Here is a 20,991-nt window from a genome sequence, read left to right as displayed (position 1 = left end):
TACAGTTATAGAGTAGCAACGAAAATAATTTTATGGTTGGGGGTCACCACAACATGAGGAACTGTATTAAGGGGTCGCGGCATTAGGAAGGTTGAGACCCACTGCCTTAAAGGCTTGGGATATTCACAGAAACCTTAGCTGTGGATTTTAATCCAGAAGAAGGTTTAATTGCAAAAAGTCATTAGAAATATCTATGCACACAGTGCTCAACATTGAACCTAGATATCTTGTTCTAAAGTTAGTTTTCAGAGGTGTTTTTTTTTAGCAGTCAAACTACCACTTATAAAATAATTCCAATAATTTGTAGATATTTTGACACTTGGCCACTCCCTGAAACTACATTTACTTCTTATCTCCTAATCTATTTGTGTCTGACAAACTCCCATCTTGCCCCATTCTCCCTTTTAAATGCCTTTTCCTCTTTTTTATTCTACTTGCCTATGAGGTTAGCCCACAGATAATAACACTATGGGTTGCTAGGTTTATTTATTTTACATAAGTTTGATTGCTCAGCCTTTTTGATCTCAATATGCTTCATTTATTTATTTCTCTAATGCAGTTTTTTTTACCGTTATGTTGGATTGATATGTTTACATATCTCTCTTTTCTACCAGACTACATGCTCTGTGGGGATAGAGACCAAGGCTTATTAATCCTATTTAGTGTCAGTGCCTAAAAAGAATGCATCGAGATGCTCAATAAGTGTTGGTTGAATATTACACCAAAGGGAGCTATATAAATATTTGCATGTGAAAACAGAAAACAAGAATTTGGGTTTCAAATGTGACTTCATACAGCTAAATAAAAGGATTGTTTGGCATTCCAGACCTACTTTTCCAAAAGATACTTAGAAATTATGGTAAATAGTTTTGCCTCTTGGGGTGTTCTTTTAAGGCTAAAATTATTTTTAAAATCCATCTTGATATGCATTCATTTCTCAGTAGCTGTTAATGACTAGCTCAGTGGTTTCACCTTAGCTGCATCAGGATCACCTGGGAGCTTTGAAATACATGGCTGGGCCTCACCTCCAGAGATAATTAGGGCATCTGTAGTTTTGAGACGATTTCTAGGTGATTTTGATGGAAAAATGGGCTGAAACTACAAGGCGTTATCATCTCTAAGATCTCTTCTAAAAATCATTCATCTCATATGAATCAAACACTTTTAAACCTTGTCTAGAGTGGTTTGGGGCCAGTAGTCTGCCCCTTTAGGCCTAATTCCTGGCCTCCAGATTGTCAGAATATTTTAATTCATTGTCAGTTGAATTCATAAGCATCTGTTTGTATATTTACCTGAGCAGGCCACAGGGAACAAATGAGTCATCTAACTGTGTCTTTATGATTCTTGGCAAGCCTTGGTATTTTATATATCTTTGGGTCACACCTGGTTCATTGGTGGCTGATAAACTTGAGCCTTTAGTTTTTAGTTTTGCTCTTTAATTTTGCTCTTTTTTTTTTTAAAGATTTTTTTTTATTGGGGAATTGGGGGGATGGGAACAGTGCTGGGGAATTGGGGGAAGGGGAACAGACAAGTTGCTGTCATTTTGTTCTTCAGTCTAGTTGTGGAGGACGTTGCTTCACTGGCCCAAGTTGGCACCATCATTGCGCTCTTCCCTGGTGAGGCAGATCAGTCGCCGGCTTCTGGACGGCCGCTCACTGCGGCTGCTGGCTGCTCACGTTGGCTGCTGGCTACATACAGTAGCCCATGGCAACCCACTGCCACAGGGGCTGCAGCCCACGCCGTTTCCGGCGACCCACAGCAGCCCAGCTCCAGGTTGAGCTGTTGTTCAGCATCTTAGCTGTAGAGGGCAGTGTCACTGGCCCTCATATGTGGGATCCAAACCGGGGCCCTCTGGGGTGCCAAGCCAGTTCTTAACCATCGCACCACTCGGCCGGCCCAGTTTTGCTCTTTTTATGTGATTGTTTCATCTTTTTGGTTGGTCCCTGCAACACTGTAAAACTGAAGTTTGGCATCTGTTGCTAGAACAGCTGCTTTAGCATTGGGCTATATTTGATGTGGGTATTTATCTCCCATAAATGAGGCTTGAGAGAGCAGTGAGGTCTTTGAAGAGGGTATAGCTGGGGAAAACAGAGATGAGTCATTGTACTCTTTAATTTTAAAAAAGTGAGATTCTACTTCTCAGTAACATTAAGGGACTCATTCAATCTAATCCAAAGTATTTAGCTATTATTTTAATTACTCTAACTTTGGAAATCCATCTTTTATAGACCTTCACAGTTAGGCCAGTTTGCATACATTTGAATATTTAATAACTTAAAAATGTCACTGTACTATTTAAGGAAAAGAGCTATTTAAAGCTTATTTTCTTTCAGTTGATTGTTTTCTCTAATTTTATTTTTATCCAGTGCCTCTATTTGGCTAAATAAAGATCTTAATGGGTGACATCTGGAATGTGGATGGATAATAAATAAAATAAAATAAAATAAAAAAATTGTGTTAAAAACTTTAAAGATAAAAGGGTGTATTGTCATTTAATGCCTCTGATATTAAAATATGATTAATGCTATGCTGTTCATTGTTTGTTGGAAGAACACATTTATATAAACATTTTGGCAGCTTTTAATAGTGGCATTTCCCCCATAAGGACTAAACCAGCAGAAAGGCAGTTGAAACCTTAAGCATATATAACCATTTAGGGATTATAAAATTAAATGATGTTAAAGGAATAATATTCTACTCTAGTGAAATGCTTAGGAGCTTTGTAGACTCTGTCATAAAGATAAATACTCAGTTTCCTGTTGTATAAAATATTCAAGGCATTTGATTAAAACAATCCACAAGAAATAATAATAAAAGAGAGGCAATAATCAAACTATCTGCATTAGAATCCTCCTGGCAGTTTGATAATTCTTTATTTATACAACATAATTCTAAATTTTCAATTGTATATATCATGTAGTGCAAGTTCCCTGGGAACAAAATTTGGCTAAGGGTATTACAAGAGTAATTTGCAACAGTTGTGTGACCGTAAGGTAAAGATTAAAAAGAAAGAAAAGGGATGAAGAATAGACCAGGATAAGAGAGAATTAATTAAGAGAAGATAATGATGAGCAAACTATTTTCTAATTGGCTTTAAAAGGGGAAAAAAAAGGGCAAAATAGGATAAGCAGAAAGGAGAGAGATAACAACAAATCTCTGCTTTATGTTCTATAAATTTGTTATTACTGACACTTGGATTACTTGATGTCCCAGTTGAAGCTGATTGGGCAGTAGCTGAATTCTTCAGCAATTATTGCTCTTACTTTCCTTGCCTCCCTGACCTCTCCATTTCTTCCTGCCCTCCCAGTTATTTTTAAACATATTTTTCATAGAACCCAGATCCTCTATAGCAGCGGTTCTCAATCTGTGGGTCGCGACCCCTTTGAGGGTCGAATGACCCTTTCACAGGGGTCGCCGGGTACTCGTATGTGGGCGTATCTGCATGTGGGCCTGGAGACAGATAGAGGAGCGGTGTCTCGGTTCCTAAGACCATCAAAAATATGTGTTTTCCGATGGTCTTAGGCAACCCCTGTGAAAGGTTGAGAACCGCTCCTCTATAGTATAACTAAACTTTGTAATGTGTTTAATATAGTTAAAAGGGAAAATAAGAGTTAAAAGAAAACGTCTTTTCAAACTTATATAAATGAAAAGAGGGGGATAAGTGTTCTGCAGAACAAATGATTTTCTAATGTATTTGATCTTTGATATTTCTTGGCTGTTGAATTTAAGGAAACAGATTTATTTTTCCTCAACAGAATGCACTTGGAGATGTTAACTGCTTTCCTTGTCCCAAATAACTATTTACTTTTAGGTTATTCTTTTATAAGAAAGCTTATAAACATTTAATTGCAATTAGTACCACTTAGTTGAAGATGCTGTATCATAATTTTCATTGTCTTGTTACAATTTTGATTACCAGTCCAAAGGACAAATATCTGAAATTAGAATTTAAGAATTTATATTCCAATCATTCAGGACTCAAAACAGGCACAGTTAATCCTGGAACAAAAAGTCCATTCCGAAGAGGAGGCCAAATGAGGGTGTCTGGGAAACCAATGGCATGTCCCATAATGCACTGTAACAAGGAATTTGATAATGGGCACCTTCTCTTAGGACATTTGAAAAGGTAAGTGTAATATTCAGAATAGTGGATGCTGAAGGTTAAATAAGTGATAAAGTGATTTTGCAAAATGAGAGCATGATGCACTTCTGCCATGGTGATTAAGATTAAACTCAAATTGTTTTGTGCTGTCATGATATAATTATTTTCAATTTACATTTCTCATATTTCCTAGAAGGCTGGGTAAAGTCAGCTTTTTCTATTGATATTCTGTCTTTAAAGACATGTAGCCTTTAAATATGTATTTATTCCTAATACGTCTCATAAAATTCTGAACAGATTTTTTGCACTGATATGCAATTGGATCAATTTTAGAGAAATCCAGCCCATAAATGCTAAACAGACGTAAAGCACTTACAGATATTTAATCCAGCCTAAAGAAAGCTAGTATGGCATTGCAAAATAAAATGCTAAAGGCAAGCCAAATGTAGCAAAATTAGCAATAAATATTCTATTTATGAAATCCATCTTATTAATTTACTGAATTTGGAATAGTAGAGCTTGAGGAAGTAAATGTCAAGGAAGGCATTATTAAAGGCATTAAACATTCTTATCTCCACAGTCCCCTTCTGATAGTTGAAAGATGGGAATTGAGAGTTTGGGGCTCTAAGCCATTATCTTTTCCAGATGTCTCACTCTGCCTATGCTTTACCTTACCAAGGGAGGCTCCTCGAGGGAGCTTCAGCATACTGCAAATAACTCGGTAGCATATGTATCTTAACTATTTTAAACAGTCTTCAAGGCAATTTACAGAGACATAAATTTTTGTATGGTTAAAATGAACATTAAAAGGATTAAAAGCCATTTTTAGGAAACAGGTGTGCCAAAAATCTTAACATGAGATTATTCCAATGATTCATTTAAAATTATTCGTGAGTTTTGTGGTAAATAAGGCAAGGAGAAAGGATGATGGCTCTATAAGTTTCAAACTGGAAGTTTACCGGTTTGGCAAGACACACCTAAATGCATTTTATTGGATCTTGAATCCTTTTATAAAATCTTGAGCTGGTCACTGTCTAAAGGGATTGCTTGGCATATGGGAGCCATGTGATATTTCCTGAATATGAAGAGCATTATTTAATATTTCAGTAGATAAGTATAAAGTTCTGAATGTGTGTATGTGTTTGTTTAGCTTAACAAAGGAAGCTAAATAATTCTGCCCCTAGAATTTGGGCTTTTTTCTAACGTTACCTCTCTTTTGCCGAGTAGGTTTGATCACTCCCCATGTGATCCAGCAATTACACTACATGGACCTTTCTTCAATTCCTTTGCTTGTGTAGTATGTTATAAACATTTTGTTACTCAACAACAATATAGGGATCACCTTTTTGCTAAGGTAAGAGCATGTCCTAAGTTAAGAGCAGGTATTCTTTTTCTAGAGAACCATGGAGTTTGATGTAGGTGTTTTTTTGCTTCGCTTAAGCTTGCAATCACGAATTATACACAGAAGGATCAAACTTGTGATTGTCTATAGAGAGTAAAATGATTTCGAACATTAAATTATTGTGGGCAGGTAAATCTGATAGCTGAAAGCCAGCAGTCCTAAAGATTATCATAGAAACCCTTCCTTTTATGGAGTTGTTACGTGAAGTTAACTTACCTTGTTTAAGATGATATCTGAGTTAGTCACATGATGAGAACTAGAACCTTATTCTTAAGTCCACTGTCTTTCACTGCCTGTTGAAATGTTGGAGGCATATTGTAAATAACAGTTCTTTTATTAATAGATCTAGTATTTAAAAGGCTGTTTTATGTAACTTGTTAAGTGTTATGTCTCAAGGGACCTGAGTTGATTCATGGTATATACAAATCCATGTAATACGGAAATCTGTAACGAGTATTTACTATATTTGATATTAAATACAGCTCTCAGTAAATGGTCCTTATTGCTTATTCTTTGGAGTGTGTCACAAGGACTCTAAAAGAAACTAGCATTCATTAGGTTGTAAGTGCCTATCTTCAATCAGCCAGAAGAGGTCGCTAGAAGATTGTGTACCTAGGAGTTGTTTTGTAAAGATGGCATTCTTCAGTGAAAGAGTGAAATTATCCTCAATTTACATTGTTTGCCTTGCTTTCCTCCCCTTTTCCTTTTATCTCCAATATTTCCCGTCTAGTGCTTTTTAAACTTTAATGTACATGAACCACTTGGGAATCTTGTTAAAATGCAGATTCTGACTCAATAGATATGATGTAGGGCCTTCGAATCAAGATTTCTAACTTATAGGCTGGTCTGTGGGTTACACTTTGAGTAGCAAGTCTCTAGTGTTTTTTGACATTAAAGTCATCTAATGGGTATATCACTAAATAGCATCCTGCTTTTCTCCCTTTTTGGTGGTGGTGGTGGTGGTGGTGGTACTGGTGGTAGACGTATTATAAGCTCCAGTGTGTTTCAGTGCCACTTTGTGGGTCAATAGATACTACCACTGTTTCTTATTGTGTTCCTAGGGCCATTCTGTCATCAAAGGTTATTTTTCTCCCTTGCTAGTCTAGCCTCCCCAGACCTAGGAAACCAGTAAACTACTTTCTGCCTCTGTGGTTTTACCTTTTCTGGACATTTCATATGAATGGAATCATAGAATATGTGACCTTTTGTGACAAGATTCTTTCACTTACCTTAATATTGTCAAGGCTCATCCATGTCGTAGTATGTATCAGTACCTAATTCCTTTTTATTGCCAAATAATGTTCCACTGTATCGATATGTGCCACATTTTGTTTATCAGGTTGATGAACACTTGGGTTCACTTTGTCTGTCGTGAATAATGCTGCTGTAAACAAGTGTTCAAGTCTTTGTGTGGATACATGTTTTCACTTCTCTGATGAGTTAAGTTTTTGGTTCACATGATAATTATGTTTAGTTATTTGAAGAACTGTTAAATGTTATCCAGCATACTATACCATTATATTTAATCATTAGCAATGTATGTGGGTACCGAGTTCTCCACATCCTTGCCAACATTTATTATCTGTCTTTTAAAAATGCCATGTTAGTGAGCATGAAGTAGTATCTTATTGTTCTACTTTTTCACATACACAAATTTTTATGGTGTATTTTATTTTAATGTAACCAGACATATAATGGTAAAAAGAAAGAGTACTTTAATTCACCAGATATTCTGTTTCCCATTCCTTCCCCTATTTGTAGATGGTATTTGTAGATATGCTATACCTATGCAATAGGTATATTCCAATAAAATTTTATGTAAAATCACATTTTTGATCTATTGAGCAAATTAAATAAGCTTTATATCTAATTCATTTATAATTCGCAGTTGAACTAAAAATTATTTTCTTAGTTTAGAGTCCTTCGTTAAGGGACATTTGTATAAACTGGTGGTTAGTAAATGCCTTTAGTGCTGTTATCATTTAGAACTCTCTAATTGAAATGCAAAATATCTTTCTGGGTGTTGTCTTCTGTGTGGCACCCATCAAATTAAAATGGGGTGGGGAATAGTGGAAAGAGCCTAGAATGTATAACCAAAGATATAAAGCTGTGTTTGAATGGTAGTTTTGTCTCTTCCAAGGTTACACCTTGGTTGGGGGAGCTGGTAATTTTGATGACTTAACTAAATTTCAGTTTTCTTATTTGTAAATAATGAAAATAGTATTTCATGGGGTTATTATAGGGATTAAATGGAAAAGCACATTTTGAATCCTAAATGGTGCTTGACATGTCTTCAGTATAAATGTAAACTTGCTGTCCCTCTTCTGTTGCATCTCATAAGACTACACAAACTATTTTTATTTCCCCAATGTAAATTAAAGAGAGCAAGTTTAAGAATACATAACACAACTTTTAAAGCTATTACTCTAAAGACCATTTACAAATTAAATTATATTTATACACAAGGACACATACATACACAAATACACACTTGAAAAATGTTTCTAGTTTTGGAATAAAGGAGGCTGTTAACCAAGTTTGGAAACTTAGACCCTAGGAAAGACGTACCTGTTTGACTTATCAAAATTTTTAAGTGAGCATATGCAAAAATATTCGACAAATGTTTGAAAAATATGTGTAAAATGGAGGATGAGACAGTTTCAATCTGAAGAATGATACAAGTTGACCAGAAGGGGAGAAAACAAAAACAATAAACATGAAGCTAAACAATATGAATAAACAGTCCACAGAATATGGAATACCCACAGAATTGTATGAATAAATACTCAAACTCACTAGTAGGAAATGAAAATTGAAGTAACAATGAGTAACACAACCTCTGTCAGCCTGCAAAAGTTTTTTTTAAAAAATTCATAATAGCTGTTGCTGTCAGGCTCATTGAGTGGTAGGAGATACATGAATTGGTAGAGCTTTTTTGAAAAACAAGCATACATTATCTTTTAATATTCAAATAATACACCTTTGAACCCAGTAGGGCTACTCCTGATATAGAAAAGCACCTATAAATAGGGATTTATATTCAAGGATGTTTACAGCATCACTGTTTTTACAGTGGCAAGGGGGTGGGGATGGGGGCGCTGAAAATGAGTATTTGACTAAATCTTAGTAGATCCACACCATGGAGTAGTTTTCCACCACTAAGAAACATGAATTAAAGCTATCCAGTTGATTTTTATGGATTTCTATTAGGTATTGTGAAATAAGACTAAGAAACAGAAGAGACTGAAGTTGTCAATATTTGATAAAACAATGGCAAGCCCCCTTGAATGTATGTATATGTGTATATACATATATATACACACACATATATGTACACACATGTACATGTGTGTGTATTATAATTTATTAAGCATGGAACTACTTATGGATAAATACGTATTTGTAAACATAGGTTATATTGCAGAGTAGAGTGAACAAAAGATTAGAAAAAATATGTGATGTGAAAACATTTATGCATTTATATAATATTGCATATGGATGTGTACATAAAAAAACAATATATAGAAAACAAACGTACTGTGAAAACGGAAAGATGGTTATAATTTGTTTTCAAGAAAAAAATTAAAAACTTTACATACGGGATCTAATTTTTGATAAAAGTTCCTTAGTTCACACTCAGAGAAGAAAAGTTTTCATTTTAAAAACTGGTAGATCTATCCATGTTGTTGGGAATATCATGCTAAGCAAAATAAGTCAGATGGAAAAAGTCGAGAGCCACATGATTTCACTCATATGTGGGATATAAAACTGAAAGTAACAAATGAAAAAGACAAACAAAAATTCATAGACACAGATAATAGCTTAATAGTTACCAAAAGGAAAAGGGGCAGAGGGGTAGGTAAAAAATGTAAAAGAAGTCAAATATATGGTGACGGAAGGAGATTTGATTGGGTGGTGAACACACAATGCAATATACAGATGATGTATTAAGAGTTGTACACTTGAAACCTATGTAATTTTATTAATGTCACCCCAATAAGTTTAATAGAGAGGAACTGATAGAGAGCATTCCAAATAATAAATATTTTGAAATTTGATTCTAAGAAATTGAATATTGATTGATTTTAGTTGTCTATAATACAGCTTTGCCTTATATTTTAGGAAGCTGCAGATGATGGACATAAAAACAACCTTCTTCCTCAGGTTATTCAGTGTTTTGCATGTCCAACTTGCTACCTTCTTTTTAGGAGCAAGGATGAGTGTTTGAAGCATATGTCTGAAAAGAATCATTTCCATCAGCGTTTTAAACTGGGTGGTATGTTCCTTCTCTATTCTCTGAAAATTATTAAACTTCTTTAATTTTTGGCAATTTACCATACTTCTGAGATAATTCTTGAGGTTATTTATCCTCATATTATTTTGAAAACCATGAAAGTGAAAGATTTTTATTCTAATTTTTTTTTTCAAAAATATTCTCAATATTTGTCTACCTTAGAGTAAGGTTTACTTACTTTGAGAAATGAAGAGAAACTTGGGAAGAAAACATTTATTCAGAATAATGTTTTTGAATATCCATTATATCTGGGAAGTTCTGTGCTTTTCTATGTTTAAGACTCAAATTTTAATTTTAGCGTGAGCTCAGCATCCTTTGCATTTGAGGCTAGAAAATGACTTCCTTTGTGTTTTTATCACATAAACAACTATCGTATTTTACTTCAACCGATGTTGAGAAAGGCAAAGGGAGGAAGGTTGGGTCACTCTCTACTTAAATCTTTGCAAGTTATAGTTTATTTTGTCTTTCAGATGGCAAGGGAATAGCACATCCAATATCATTTCCATCTTTTGCGAAGAAAATTTTGATCTCTCTGTGCAAAGATGTTCCATTTCAAGTTAAGTGTGTGGCTTGCCACCAGACACTGCGTTCCCACATGGAGCTCACGGCCCACTTCAGGTTTGTACATGTCTCCTCTGGGGCTGTAAGGGAATCCTATCCTGCCCAATAAGTTCTTCAAGTAGGACTCAACAGATATTTTTCTAATCCATGTTTCTCTCCTCTTAAAATGAAAATGTCCATTCGCCTGGAAGTTAACCAGATTAGCATAATCAGAGAAATTAGAGCTGTGGGAAAAGTGAATATATTGATATTGCTATGAATAAAACAAGCTAACAGTTCTAAGTTCTGTATGTAATTTTCATGTGTATGTTCTGTGAGTGTATGTATAGGGGAGGAGAGGGTTAAAATAGAACCTTGTCTTTAAGTCAGCCAGAATGAAAAGTACCATATACATGTGATAGATTAAATTTCAGTGAAAGGCCAAATTTATCAAATAATCAAGATTTCAGTATGATATTTTTTGTCTTTATATTGGAAATTATCAAGAAATATACACACAAGAAAGGAAAATAGTATAATAAGCCCCTATATACCTTTTGCCCAGTTTCAGTAGTTATCAACACATAATAGTGGTGTTTCTCACCGCTGAAAATTATTATTTTGAAGCAAATCAAGTTATTTTACCTGTAAATATTTCAACATGTAAATTGATACCACTATCACACCTTAGAAAACAAATACTTTTTTAATATCAAATACCTAATCAGTTATCAAATTCTCCTGATTATCTCATGAAGTTTTTTACATTTGGTTTTTTGGAATCATGATTCAAACATAGTCTGCACTTTGCATTTAGACGCTTTGTCTCTTAGGTCTCTTTTTTTCCTGTTATTTCTTTAAAATGCATTAAAAGTTTATCTACAGTTGAATTTGTTTAAATAGAACACGTGTTTTCACAAATCTTTAAGTAAAATATGTCTTGATAAAACTGAGGCTGCAGAGTCTAATTACTGTATCTATATACTCATTATAATCACTGAGGTTAACAATCCGGGTTCTGACTTATATTTCATGAGTTCAAATCTTGGTTCTGCTTTTATTTTTAGTTTTAGTTTATTATGGAAATTTTTAACTATATGAATTTAATATAGTATAATGAACCTCCATTTACCCATCACCTGGTTTCAATAATAATTAACACTGCCATTTTTCTTTTATTTATACATCTGTATGCTCCTTACTCCTCTTAGTTTTTAAAGTTTAGTTTTGAGATAGAATTTAAATTTATTGAAGTGTACAAACCTTAACTTTCACAATTTTGACAAATGGGCACATCTGTTTAACCCACACTTTTAGTATAATATACGAGGTCTGACAATTAAATTTGCAAACTCATCCTAGAAAAAGATCTACATACCTCATTGCTGAATATTACTACATTCACCTTCGAAGTACTTCCCTTGGGGAGCTGTGGACTGACCCCAGTGCCTAGTCCACCCTTCAAAGCAATTTTGGAACTCTTTTTCTGGAATAGCTATCAGAGCTGTCATCGTATTACCCTTGATGTCCTGAATGTCATCCAAATGTCTTCCTTTCAATATTTCTTTTATCTTCGGGTAAAGAAAGAAGTCATTGGGGGCCAGATCAGGTGAGTAGGGAGGGTGTTCCAATACAGTTATTTGTTTTCTGGCTAAAAACTACCTCACAGACAGACTCGTGAGCTGGTGCATTATCGTTTTCCAGGAGCCATGAATTGTTGGCAAAAAGTTCAAGTTGTTTTTGTCTAACTTTTTCACTCAGACTTTTCAGCACTTCCAAATAGTAAACTTAGTTAACTGTTTGTCCAGTTGGTACAAATTTATAATGAATAATTCCTCTGATATCAAAAAAGGTTAGCAACATCGTTTTGACTCGTGATTTGGACTGACGGAACTTTTTTGGTCATGGAGAATTGGCTGACTTCCATTGTGCACTTTAACACTTTGTTTCAGTGTCGTATTGGTACACCCAAGTTTCATTACCAGTGATAACATAGCCCAAAACATCGTCTTGCCTCTCCAAAAGGTGTTGGCAAACTTCAACTCTCCCTTGCTTTTGTTCATCGGTGAGCTCCTTCAGGACCATTTTTGAACATACCTTTCTCATGCCAAGGTTTTCAGTTAAGATTTTCCTAACTGTTTCTCTATCGATGTTTACTTGGTCTGCTGTGCTTCTCACAGTCAGTGCATGATTTTGAAAAATTTTTGCAATATTTTCGTCAGTTCTGTTCGTACTGGCCTCCCTGACCTCTCTTCATCAGTGACGCGTTCTCTCCCCTCAGAAAGAAAAATGTTTAATCCTTTTGTACACTGCCATTTTCTTCATGGCCTTATCCCCATTAACTTGGACTAACATGTCTCTGATTTCACTTCCATCCACTCTTGCCAATTTTAACAAGAAATTTAATGTTTGTTCATTGCTCTAATTCAAGCTCAGACATTCTCGCGACAGCACACAAAAACACGCAACAACAGTGATGAACGCTACTCAGCAAGACACTGCCTTCATCCACATGGACACAGCTGTGAGACATCAGTATACCAAGGTTATGAAACCTTACTGAGCTATTTGTACAGTGCTGCCAATGCAAGCTCTTGGTGGCAAGTTCACGAACTTAATTGTCAGACTTTGTATTACCTCTCTGGAAAGTTCTGTTATGTCCCTCCCCAGTAATTTCCCACCCTTCACCACCAGGCATGTCTAATCTGATTTATTTCACCTTATATTGGTTTTATCTCTTTTTGAACTTCATGTAAATGGCATCACATAGTGTGTACTCTCTTGTGTTTGTCGTAGTACCTGTCCATATTGCTTAGTACATTTTTCCTTTTTATTGGTGTGTAGTATTCTATTGTTTGAACATAGCACAATTTGCTTATTCTCGTGTTGATGGACATTTGGATTTTTTATAGTTTTTAGCTATTGTGAATAAGCTTCTATGTACATTTTGTACAAATCTTTTTATGTATATATATTTATTTCTCTTGGATGAATATCTAAGAGTGGAATTGCTGGGTCAAAGAGTAGTTGTGTATTTAGTTTTATAAGAGACTACTAAACATTTTTCCAAAGTGTTTGTACAAGTATACATTTCTACCAACAAGGTATGAAAGTTCCAGTTACTCTACATCCTTGCCAATGTTTGCTTTTGCCAATCTTTTTCATTTTAGTTCTTCTTTTGAGTGTCTCATTATGGTTTTAATCAATATTGCGCTGATGAACAATGATGTTGGGTACTTTTTCATGTGCTTATGGGCCATTCATTTATCTTGGTGAAATATCTGTTCGAGTCTTTTGCCAATTTTAAAAATTGGATTGTTTGCCTTTAAATAGAGACTTGGTGTTCTTTATATGTTCTACATACAAATCTTTAATCAGATGTATGTACTGTGAATATATTGTCTCCCAATATAGTTGCATATTCATATTGTTAATTATGGCTTTTAATGTGCAGAAGCTTTTAATTTCATTAAATATAATTTGTTGAATTTTTTTCTTTTATGATTATGCTTCTCCTGTCTGATAAACCTTTGCTTATTCATGCTTCAGAAATACATTTTACTTCATTTTTTAAGTAGTTCAGCTTATTAAAGTATTTTTAGCTGTTCGTTTTTATTTTTTAACAAATTTTTGGTGATCTTTAAAACAGCCAGCATTTGATTTCACTGATGATTCTCTGTTGTTTGCCCATTTTTTACTTTAATTTCTACTCTTTAAACTTTGGGTTTAATTTGCTTATCTTTTTCTAGCTTCTTAAGGTAAAAGTTTAGATTGACTTTGGACCTTTTTTCCTATATAAACATTTAAAGTTATAAATTCTTCTGTAAGCAATTCTTTATCAGCATTCCTCAGATTTTGATAAGTTGTTTTCATTTTAATTAAGAAAAATATTTTACCTTTTCCCTTTTGATTTTTTTCTTTCACCCATAGATTTATTAAAGTGTGTTGTTTTGTTAACTTCTAAAGATTTAGGGATGTAATTTCTAAATATTTAGGGATTTTTATTATTTCTTGTTTCCAACTTAATTCCACTATAACTAAAGACCATACTTTATATAATTTCCCACTTTTAAAATATATGGAATAGTAGCCCGTTTGTTCTCTTCGAATTTAGTATTGAAAGGAAGACAGTTGAAGCACAGTTCCATTTTTCTTTTCCCCTAAAGAAGTTGATTTATTTTGAGTTGATTTTTGGAATAGTGTGTCATCTTAATTGAGCCTAATTCTTTAGTATAAAAGCAACTCTGAGCATGGCATATTCCTGACATAAAGTAAATCAGTTCTTAAAGAATAGGTACCAGGTTATTGAGAATCCTACCGTAGTGTTGCTCCACACAGCTTAATTGTCATAGAGAAGTTAATGATTTGCTTGTCTGATAAGGTTCTCTATTAGTGCATTTGATACTGTTTTTAGTTTTCTAAAATTTGAACTTCTTAAAAAAATATTTTCATTTCTAGTTTTACCCTTTTGTATATAGGATAGGAAGAGACAAAACATAGGTACCACTCAGGTATTTTGAAATGATAGAAAATTATATCATCAATGATGATATTGGGTTGTCAGAAAAGTCATGACGTATTTTTTCTGTGCTTTTCGTTGCAAAAATGTGTCATGACTTTTCCGACAACCCAATAGAAGATCATTTTTTGAAAAATATCTTTTGGTGCTTATGTATATATTGTTTTTTTTAATAATTATTTCAACAAAAGCAGAGATACTATATTTAGAAAATACTTACGAAAGAGTTTATTTTTCTTATCCACTTTAGAGTTCGTTGTCGAAATGCTGGTCCTGTAGCCATAGCTGAGAAAAGCATTGCCCAGGTTGCAGAGAAATTCATATTTAGAGGTTATTGCCCAAATTGCAACCAAGTCTTTGTGGACGAAACCAGTACCCGAAATCACAAGCAGAATTTAGGACACAAAGTCCGAGTCATTAACTCAATGGCGGAATCAGTCTTACTTTATTGCCACAGCAGCGAAGGCAACAAACCTCCTTCTGACTTGAATCTATTGCTAGATCAATCAAAATTTTCATCACTTAAAAGAACTATGTCTCTTCGAGAACCTAGCTCACAAGATTACAGCACCATTCCAAGAAAGAAGATGAATTTAGAAGATAAAAGCCATGAAGGTATGGTTGGTGTCCAGAAAGAAAAGACAGTTATTAAAACCTGGTTTTGTGAATGCCATCATCGATTTGCAAGTGAAGATTTAGTAGAAAAGCATGTTTTCTCAGCAAATACAATGTGTTATAAGTGTGTTGTCTGTGGAAAAGTGTGTGAAGATTTAGGGGTCATCCGTTTACATATGAGCCGTATTCATGGAGGGGCACATTTAAATAACTTTCTTTTCTGGTGTCGGACATGCAAAAAGGAGTTAACAAGGAAAGAGGCTATCATGGCACACGTGACTGAATTTCATAGTGGCCACAGATATTTTTATGAGACAGATGAGGTAGAAAGTGAAACTACACTGGGGAGTGACTTGACTGCTAAGAATCCTTCTTCAACTATTACTATTATCGACCATTCCCCAGCAAACAGTCCTTCAAGGGGTAAATGGCAATGCCGAATCTGTGAAGATATGTTCGATTCCCAAGAGTGTGTAAAACAGCACTGCATGTCTTTAGCAAGTCACCGATTTCATAGATATAGCTGTGCCCATTGCAAAAAGACTTTTCACAAGGTAGAAACACTATACCGGCATTGCCAAGATGAGCATAACAACGAGATAAAGATTAAGTACTTCTGTGGGCTCTGCGACCTTACCTTTGATGTGGAAGAAGCATTTTTGAGTCATTACAAGGAATACCACAGCATAGATTATGTGTTTGTGTCAGAAAAAACTGTGACTTCAATTAAAACTGAGAATGATTATCCAGTGATAGAGACCAGTAACCTGTTAACATGTGGTTGCCGTGAGAGTTACCTCTGTAAACTCAACAGAAAGGAAGATTATAGTAGATGTCTCCAGATGATGCTGAGTAAGAGTAAACTGTGGTTTCGCTGCAGTTTGTGTTCAGCGACAGCACAGAATGTCACCGACATGAACACTCACATCCACCAAGTGCACAGAGAAGGAAAGAGTGAGGAGGAGGAGCAGCAGTATGTCATCAAGTGTGGCACCTGCACCAAAACCTTTCATGATCCTGAGAGTGCTCAGCAGCACTTCCACAGGAAGCACTGCCTCCTACAGACACCCAGTGGGGCTCATGTGGGAGCTGAAAAAACAAGCTGGCACAAGTTCCCTGCCAGTGCCTCACGTACAGAGAGAAAACTGAAACAGGCAGCAAGCTATCCAAAAAATTCAGACATGGAGAAAGGAGCCAAGAATGACGTAGGCTGTCAGAATGCAGGTATGGCTTTACAACTCGAATGTCTGTGCAAATGCCACATATTAATATAGAAACTTATGTGTATTGTAGCCATCATTTTTGTGAAAGCTAATAATGATTTAGTTTTGAAGCAAGAAACAGTATAGTATGATATGTTAGTTACGGTAGCATGTGCTTTTTAGGGTTTTGTATCCCTACTACATTCAGCCAGCCATTCTCTAAACTTAAAGGGACAAAGAGTATATGTTAGCTTTAAATAATATGTATTTTAGATAACTTTTTTTTTTATTTTACAAAAGTCATGGGAATTTTGAGAGATGAAAGAAATTGACAGTGTTTCTGAAAGTAACATTTGAAAGTTATCCTGGACACATTATGTTTTAGATTTTGGTTCATTCAAAAGATGATAAATCAAGTGAATTCTTTTTGGGTTTTTTTTGTTTTTTTTTTTAAAGATTTTTTATTGGGGAATTGGGGGGATGGGAACAGTGCTGGGGAATTGGGGAAAGGCGAACAGACAAGTTGCTGTCGTTTTGTTCTTCAATCTAGTTGTGGAGGATGTTGCTTCACTGGCCCAAGTTGGCACCATCATTGTGCTCTTCTCTGGTGAGGCAGATCAGTCGCCGGCTTCTGGACGGCCGCTCACTGCGGCTGCTGGCTACACACGGTAGTCCATGGCAACCCACTGCCGCAGGGGCTGCAGCCTATGCCATCGCCGGCGACTCACCGCAGCCCAGCTCCAGGTTGAGCTGTTGTTCAGCATCTTAGCTGTAGAGGGCAGTGTCACTGGCCCTCATATGTGGGATCCGAACCGAGGCCCTCTGGCATCCCAAGCGAGTTCTTAACCATTGCGCCACTCGGCCGGCCCAAGTGAATTCTTTTTGTTTCTTTTTTGGCCTTATTCTATAAGTGTGAGAAATCTTAAAGGTAACTTTAGAATTTGTATATTTTTGTTATGATTTTCTTGGAAGCAAAGCTTTTACTTACAGTTAAAATAGGAATTAGAAGTAGAGTTACATACAAGTAGTAACAAGAAACCAGAAAGAGAAATGAAGTATGAATCCCTGTATTTGTACTTATTCTAGATTTTCCTCCTTCTGCCTGATAAGATTAAGTAAGACTAGAAGAGTATAGTGTTTTATTTTGTTTAGAAGTATAATTTTTTTAGAGTATAATTTAAAGACTATTTTAAATAAGAGTGGAGACTAGGAGGATATGTGATAATTTTGGTTAATAAAATATTTTTATGAAACATTGACTTTTTACCGGCTTGTTCTATAGGACATGTAGATTTCAACATCACCTTTAGTCGTGGCATGTTTTATGTAAGAAATGATTAAATGACATACTACAGACCCATTTAACTCTAACCCAAACAGTGAAACAATGGGCATAACTATTTTATGTTCTCTTGTGCCTTTCTTTAGCTTGTGTGATTGCTTTTTGGGAATTTGTGTTGGTCTATGTTTGATAGAAGATGATTGTAGCATCTAAATCTACAGTTAACCGAGAATTTTAAGAAGGGATACAAGATGACGGGTGCCTTGGAAATGGGAGGGGATGCAGTGTATATTTGAGAGAGCCTCTATTAGGTAGAGCAGAAGCTATTTATTTTAAAAATAATTTAATATTTTAAGGTTTGCATTGCTACCACTAGAAACTTGAAGGCCTTGTCAAGGCAGAAAAGTATGAAGGAACGGAGAGGGAGGGAGGAAGGGAGGAAGAGAGTTGGAGAATGGAGGAAGATGAAAGGACCTGGGAGAACCAGGAACGATGTGTTTGTGGTGAATAGTGCTGAAGTGACACGGGTACCTATTATGCACCACTTTATGGTCGCAGGGTTGTAGATTGTCTCATTTCTGCTCTAAAAGGTGTTTAACCACAGAGCCAGAGTCCTACTAATACATGTCTAGATTAGGAAAATAACAAAATTCTTGTGAGGAGAACATTCATAGCAAGTAAACTTGAAATTTTATTTTGATTGGTGGTTCAAGATTTTGGCTATTTAGCCTTAACATTTGGTCTTCTAGTACATTAATTTAAAAAAAAAATCCTTTTATGAATGATGTTTTTTTAAAAAAACCTTAGAATCAATGAGCTATAGTTTTAGTAAGGATATATAATGAAATTTCGGAAATATTCAGAATATGTTTAATCTGATTTAAATGTACTGTGTCATGTACAGGTTTGGACTTTACAAAAAGGTTTAGATAGTAATGAATAACATACAAGATCAATGTTTTGTATATTCCCTAATATCTTTTAAACTTGAGAAATTAAAATGTTTTTCTGTAATTCTTACCAAATTCACGTTGATGTTTCTCTTCTTAGATGAAGAAGTTGTTGAGCTTCCAGATTTGGATTACCTGCGAACCATGACTCATATAGTCTTTGTAGATTTTGATAACTGGTCAAACTTTTTTGGTCATCTACCAGGGCATCTTAACCAAGGAACATTTATTTGGGGCTTTCAAGGTATGGTTAATAAGGAAAACATTTGAGAAAAACCCCTTTTGTTTTCTCCTTAGAATATGGTTCTTTTAAGGATTCCTTAAGCCTTCCTGAATAGAATGTAGGAACATAATTTGAACATTGTCACTTTGCATTATAGTTACTCTGCTAGAATATTTTTCTCTTTACATTTCTCTGTGGTAAATGTTAGTGCTATTTGGTGACCCAAGTTTGTGGATCTTTAGATACAGATTGAAAAAGCCTTTATTCAGTACCTACAATGTGCCAGGTACTATACTTGGTTTTAACACATAATTACTGATTATTACATTTATCTCCTTTTTAAAAATATAGGGAAGTAGGCTGAGAAGTTTATTTTTTTCAAAGCATAAAACTAATAAATAGTGGAGTTAGCTTTTGAACGTGAACCTCGTGGTAACTATGTTACTGTGTTGTTACTCATAAATGTGCAACTTCATCTAAATCTCTTTACAAACCACTGACCAAATCTTGGAGATAGCGTTTGATTTAGAGAAGTTTAGTGTAATGAATACTTCATGTTTGATAGGAAACAGCATATAAAGAGGAAGTTTGGGGTTTAAGATAGAAATATACGGATCTGGGTAAGTTAGCCAGTACAACCTTTCAGTAAGTCTGGTTTTACCGATTGCCTGTCATGACTATCCACTGAACAGCCTTGACATATCTGTAGAAAACCCACTAATGCTCACATTCATATAGCACGGTACCATTCAAAGAATTTTTACTCATTACTTTTGGTTCTCCTTAACATCCTGTGACTTTTCAGGTGAATAGGTAGATTCAGGGAAGTTGGTCTACTTTCTCAAGATTGTAAGGTAACAAGATGGTGATACCTGCACTAGAACTGGGTTCCTCTGTATTCTGTGGTACTTTCCTCTAGGAAAATTTTTTTTTTTTAGTATATTTTTTTCCTTGATAGAATTTCCAGTTGTATCTAGTGTTCTGTTCTTTTTCTCCCATTTGACTATCATTTATGCCTTTTCTAAAAATAATAGGAGGAAACACCAATTGGAAGCCTCCACTCAATTGTAAGATCTACAATTACCTGAATAGGATTGGATGCTTCTTCCTTCATCCTCGCTGTAGTAAAAGAAAAGATGCTGCTGACTTTGCCATATGTATGCATGTGAGTCATTGTTTTATTCAAAATCTAATGAGAAGCTAGGACCCATTTGGATTTTTTTTCCACTTTAATCATAATTACACTGTAGATCATTCTTCAGTGCTATTTTTTTGTATAAAATCTTCTACATCAGGTTCTACTTATGATTACTATGGGGGTAGGGGCCCATAGCATAATTATTTACTGTATTTGCCGGCGTATAAGACGACTGGGCGTATAAGACGACCCCCTAACATTTCCACTCAAAATACAGAGTTTGTTATATACTCGCCGTATAAGACTACCCCCTCTTCCGCACACCTTCCACACACCAAATAAAAGGTAAAACAATATCAGATTTGATTTGGCCCACTGAAGTGCAAACAAGCATATTGTATTTCGTGTCACCACACAACCGTTTTGGCGATGTTGAGCCACCATGTCTGCTACATGTTTTTCGAGTTCTGGCCAGTGTGGGGTGCCTCTTCTTAATGCACACTTACCCCTTGGCATACTCTTTAATGCTTTCTCATTTGATTTCCAGTCCCGAACCATCTTTTCTGTTACTCCATATTGTCTTGCAGCAGCACAATTATTATTTTCCTTAGCAAAGTTTATAACTTTCAGTTTAAAATTTGCATCATACTTCTTTCTTTTGGCTGGTGCCATGATAGGGATGATAGGGGTTTGACTGGTCGACATTTTCAATGCTGTACTGTAC

At 35.2% G+C, this 20,991-nt stretch overlaps 1 protein-coding gene across 4 annotated transcripts in view; it reads left to right on the top strand.

The window, feature by feature from the left end:
- The window catches only part of ZNF451 (zinc finger protein 451), an 83,229-nt gene that overhangs the window by 40,137 nt on the left and 22,101 nt on the right, over positions 1-20,991 (top strand). For 3 of the 4 annotated variants that reach the window (XR_002121944.1, XM_019624590.1, XM_019624591.1), the window contains exons 6-12: positions 3,976-4,126; positions 5,330-5,456; positions 9,627-9,780; positions 10,269-10,416; positions 15,108-16,696; positions 19,007-19,150; positions 20,164-20,294. Coding sequence is in view for 3 of the 4 variants with exons in the window: in XM_019624590.1 (XP_019480135.1) it covers positions 3,976-4,126; positions 5,330-5,456; positions 9,627-9,780; positions 10,269-10,416; positions 15,108-16,696; positions 19,007-19,150; positions 20,164-20,294 (2,444 nt within the window). In the remaining variant the exon portion in view is untranslated. The remainder of the gene's footprint in view (positions 1-3,975; positions 4,127-5,329; positions 5,457-9,626; positions 9,781-10,268; positions 10,417-15,107; positions 16,697-19,006; positions 19,151-20,163; positions 20,295-20,991) is intronic. The other variant, XM_019624592.1, reaches the window with a different exon arrangement.

Source organism: Hipposideros armiger, unplaced genomic scaffold (assembly GCF_001890085.2).
Source record: "Hipposideros armiger isolate ML-2016 unplaced genomic scaffold, ASM189008v1 scaffold_595, whole genome shotgun sequence".
In the NCBI taxonomy this organism is placed as follows: domain Eukaryota; kingdom Metazoa; phylum Chordata; class Mammalia; order Chiroptera; family Hipposideridae; genus Hipposideros; species Hipposideros armiger.
The sequence above is the reverse complement of the archived record's forward strand: the minus strand, read 5'-3'. Positions and strand labels throughout refer to the sequence as shown.